The following is a 3386-nucleotide window of genomic DNA, read 5'->3' as shown; positions in this document are numbered from 1 at the left end:
AAACATTGTCCTTTATTCATTATTTTTACTTTTCCTTATCATCAAAATACATAAAAGTAACTTTCAAAGTAACACATCAACTCCACTTTGCTTACCTTAATTAATTTTTTTTCCTAAATCGGCAAGTAAGACTTTGAACCTTTGCTTTGGATGTTTCCCCTGCCCTTCCTCAAGTAAATAATACTAATAATAATAATAATTTTTTTAAAAAAAAAAATCTTTAACTCTCATGCTTTCAAAGAATGACTATGCCTCAGGTTATTAACATTAAGACATCGTATTTTGTCCCTTTATTTGTTAAGATTGGAAAACGGGAGATTTTGTGTCTTATCAACTTAAATTAAAATTTAATTAAATATATTTAATCTTTAATATTTAATGACAGCCTCATTAATCTAATTATTTATCCCTGTAAAATAAATAAAAAGAGAAATTAGTGAAAATGGTATCTGTTTTTAGATAGTTTTGCATTCTCGCTTATTTTTTATAATTTTTTATAAAATGGCATTTGTCTAAATTCGATTAATTGTCTAAATTTTTCGACCGACTGTTTGAATTTTTCGACTACCTATCTAAATTTTCGACTAACTGTTTAAATTATGAGATACTATTTTACAAATAATTATTAAAATTAAACTAAAGTATAAAATTACTATGAAAAATTTGTTAATGGCATAAAATTGGTCTTAATCAAATCCCAATTAAAATACTACTTATTCTACAAATAAAAGAACAAAGAATTTAGAAGAAAAAGAAAAAGAAAAAAGTTACTTGTCTTGTCAAAGTGAGGAATTGCAAGAACCAAAAGCAGGTAATTCGATTGAGCTATTTGAAAAGAGAGTTCCAAATCCAACCAAAGAGAGGGGTAAAGATCTTGTTGAGAGTTTTAAAGAGTAGTCAGGTCCCATCATGCTCACCATTTCACTGTGGACGAACTATAATGACTCTCTCTCATTTTCTCTCTCCGACCAAATGTTCTTCTCTTATTAAACTCTCATTTCTCTCTTGTCACTCTCTTTCCCATGCAAACTAAAAACTGTCACGTTCACCACCACATAAAAAATAAGTAATAATAATAAAGTATCGAAACTCCAAAGGCGACAAATTTATGAATCATAGCAATGCAGCCATAGTTACTGACACACATACACAATGGCCACCAAATTGGGCTTCCAAACATCCTCCTCACTTTACTTTCATTTCTTTACTCCATCCAAAGAACAGAAAAGAATGAAAAGTAGAAGAGCTTTTGGAATCAAGTCCCATTTGTTTGTCACTCTTTTTTTTCCTTTTTAAATTCCATAGTGAGGCTCTGTTGTTTCACTTTGTCTGCTAGATTTTCTTTCTCTCATGGCTTCTCTGTCATTTTTCCTTGTTGGGTTCCTTGTTTTGGCTAGTGAAGTGAGTTCATTATGGAAAAGCTCAGATGGGTTTGAAATGGAGATGGAAAAGGAGGAGCTTTTGGGGCTTTTCGATGTTATGGAAGCTCTTTTGGACGATTCTGACTGGGCCAAAGATCATCCTCAGCCATGTAGTGAGACTCCATGGCCAGGTGTTCAGTGTGAGATTGGTCAAGACCCTCCATTCTATTTTCATGTCACTAAGATTCATATTGGCCCTGATATTCTCAGCCCACCTTGCAAAATCTCTGCTACAATATCAGATTCTTTGCTCAAGCTACCTTATCTAAAGACTTTCTCAGTCTTCAATTGTTTCTTAACTCATCCAATCACACTTTCACCTGCTCTTTTTGGCTCATTATCTTCCTTGGAACACTTGGCCCTTGAGTCAAATCCAGCTCTTTCTGGAAAAATTCCCTCAAGCTTAGCAAAACTTGCCAGCTTAAGAGTCCTAAGCCTGTCTCAGAACAACCTTGAGGGTAATATACCAAAGGAGATTGGTGAGATGGTCATATTAGAGCAACTTGATCTGAGTTACAACAATTTGAGTGGGGAAGTACCAGAAGAAATTGGAGACATGGAGAATTTGACCATTTTGGACCTGAGTTGGAACACTCTTGATGGTCAGCTTCCTTCTACTTTGGGTCAGCTTCAGCTTCTCCAAAAGGCTGACTTGGGGTCAAACAAACTTGTGGGAAGAATTCCACCTGATCTTGGCATGGTCAAGAGGCTAGTATTGCTTGATTTGAGCAACAACTTACTCACTGGCCCAATCCCTGAAACCCTTTCAGGTTTGGATCATTTAGAGTACTTGATAGTTGACCACAACCCTTTTAATGCAATGATACCCCATTCTGTATGGCAACTCAAAAAGCTCCAAACAATGAGTTTCTCAGGCTGTGGATTGAGAGGCACATTGCCCAACTTCTCAACTCCTTTGGAACACCTCTCCTCTCTTTCTTTAGACAACAACAACCTCACTGGAGCAATCCCTTCAAATATAGGGTCACTACCAAGTTTAGATCACTTGAATCTGAGCAACAATAAGCTGAGTGGAGAGGTGTTACTTCCTGAAAGTTTCATTGAAAGGCTTGGGATGAGGTTGGATATCAGAGGAAACAATGGCTTGTGCACCAGCAATCAACTAAACCAGAAGAAGGTATCTATGTACTTTGAAGCCCCTGTTTGTTTAAATTCAACTACTGAGCCAAGAAGTGATGAAACTTTGGCTTGGCATCATCAGCATCATCAACCAAATGAGCCAGAGAGAACAAAGCCATATGAGAATAGGCTCAAGGAGACCTCACATGCTCCATGGTTTTGTCCAAATATCAATTGTTTACTTGCATTTTTTCCTAGTTTCTTCTCAATGTTTATATCTAACTATTTCTAAAGTGGAACTCGTTCAATTCACTGATCTTCCCTTATTTGATCTTGTTCTTGGTTTTTCATTTATTTTCTTCTTTGTTGCTAAAATTGTATATACAAATTTTGTATTAGACTAGACTCTGTTTAAGATCATTTTGTGTAATTAATGATGTTAAAACTCATATGTAATTGGACTAGACTCTGTTTTGGAAAGCCAAATTATGTAATTAGAAGTCATTTATTGGATGAGATTATTTAGCTATACAACTTGTTACAATAAATTGGGGAAGCTTTAAAGATCAAAAATCTTAAAAGAAATTCATAAAATATTGAGATGTCAAACAAACAAATGAACAGATTTATTAATATATTTTTTATTTTTGTAGCAGAATTATTAATATTATTAGCATACATTATTAAATTAATAAAAAATATTGAAGACCAAAAAACTTTTAACTGAAAAAGTGCAATTGTCTAATCACAAACCGGTAAGTCAACTGTCCAATACTAACTGTCGTAGAATAACACAATAGTAACTTTTGGATAACTAATAGCATCTAATAGCTAGTTTATCTATTACAATCAACGGTCATGAATGATTGATTTGATTGATTGATT

At 34.1% G+C, this 3386-nt stretch overlaps 1 protein-coding gene across 1 annotated transcript; it reads left to right on the top strand.

The window, feature by feature from the left end:
• Nucleotides 1-726: 726 nt before the first annotated feature.
• Nucleotides 727-3030, top strand: LOC133800662 (receptor like protein 29-like). The gene has a single exon (XM_062238693.1). The coding sequence runs from the start codon at nucleotides 1351-1353 to the stop codon at nucleotides 2791-2793; it is 1443 nt and encodes a 480-aa protein (XP_062094677.1). The 5' UTR covers nucleotides 727-1350; the 3' UTR covers nucleotides 2794-3030.
• The last annotated feature ends 356 nt before the right edge of the window (nucleotides 3031-3386 follow it).

Source organism: Humulus lupulus, chromosome 9 (assembly GCF_963169125.1).
Source record: "Humulus lupulus chromosome 9, drHumLupu1.1, whole genome shotgun sequence".
NCBI lineage: Eukaryota > Viridiplantae > Streptophyta > Magnoliopsida > Rosales > Cannabaceae > Humulus > Humulus lupulus.
This window is presented reverse-complemented; position numbering and strand designations above follow the sequence as displayed.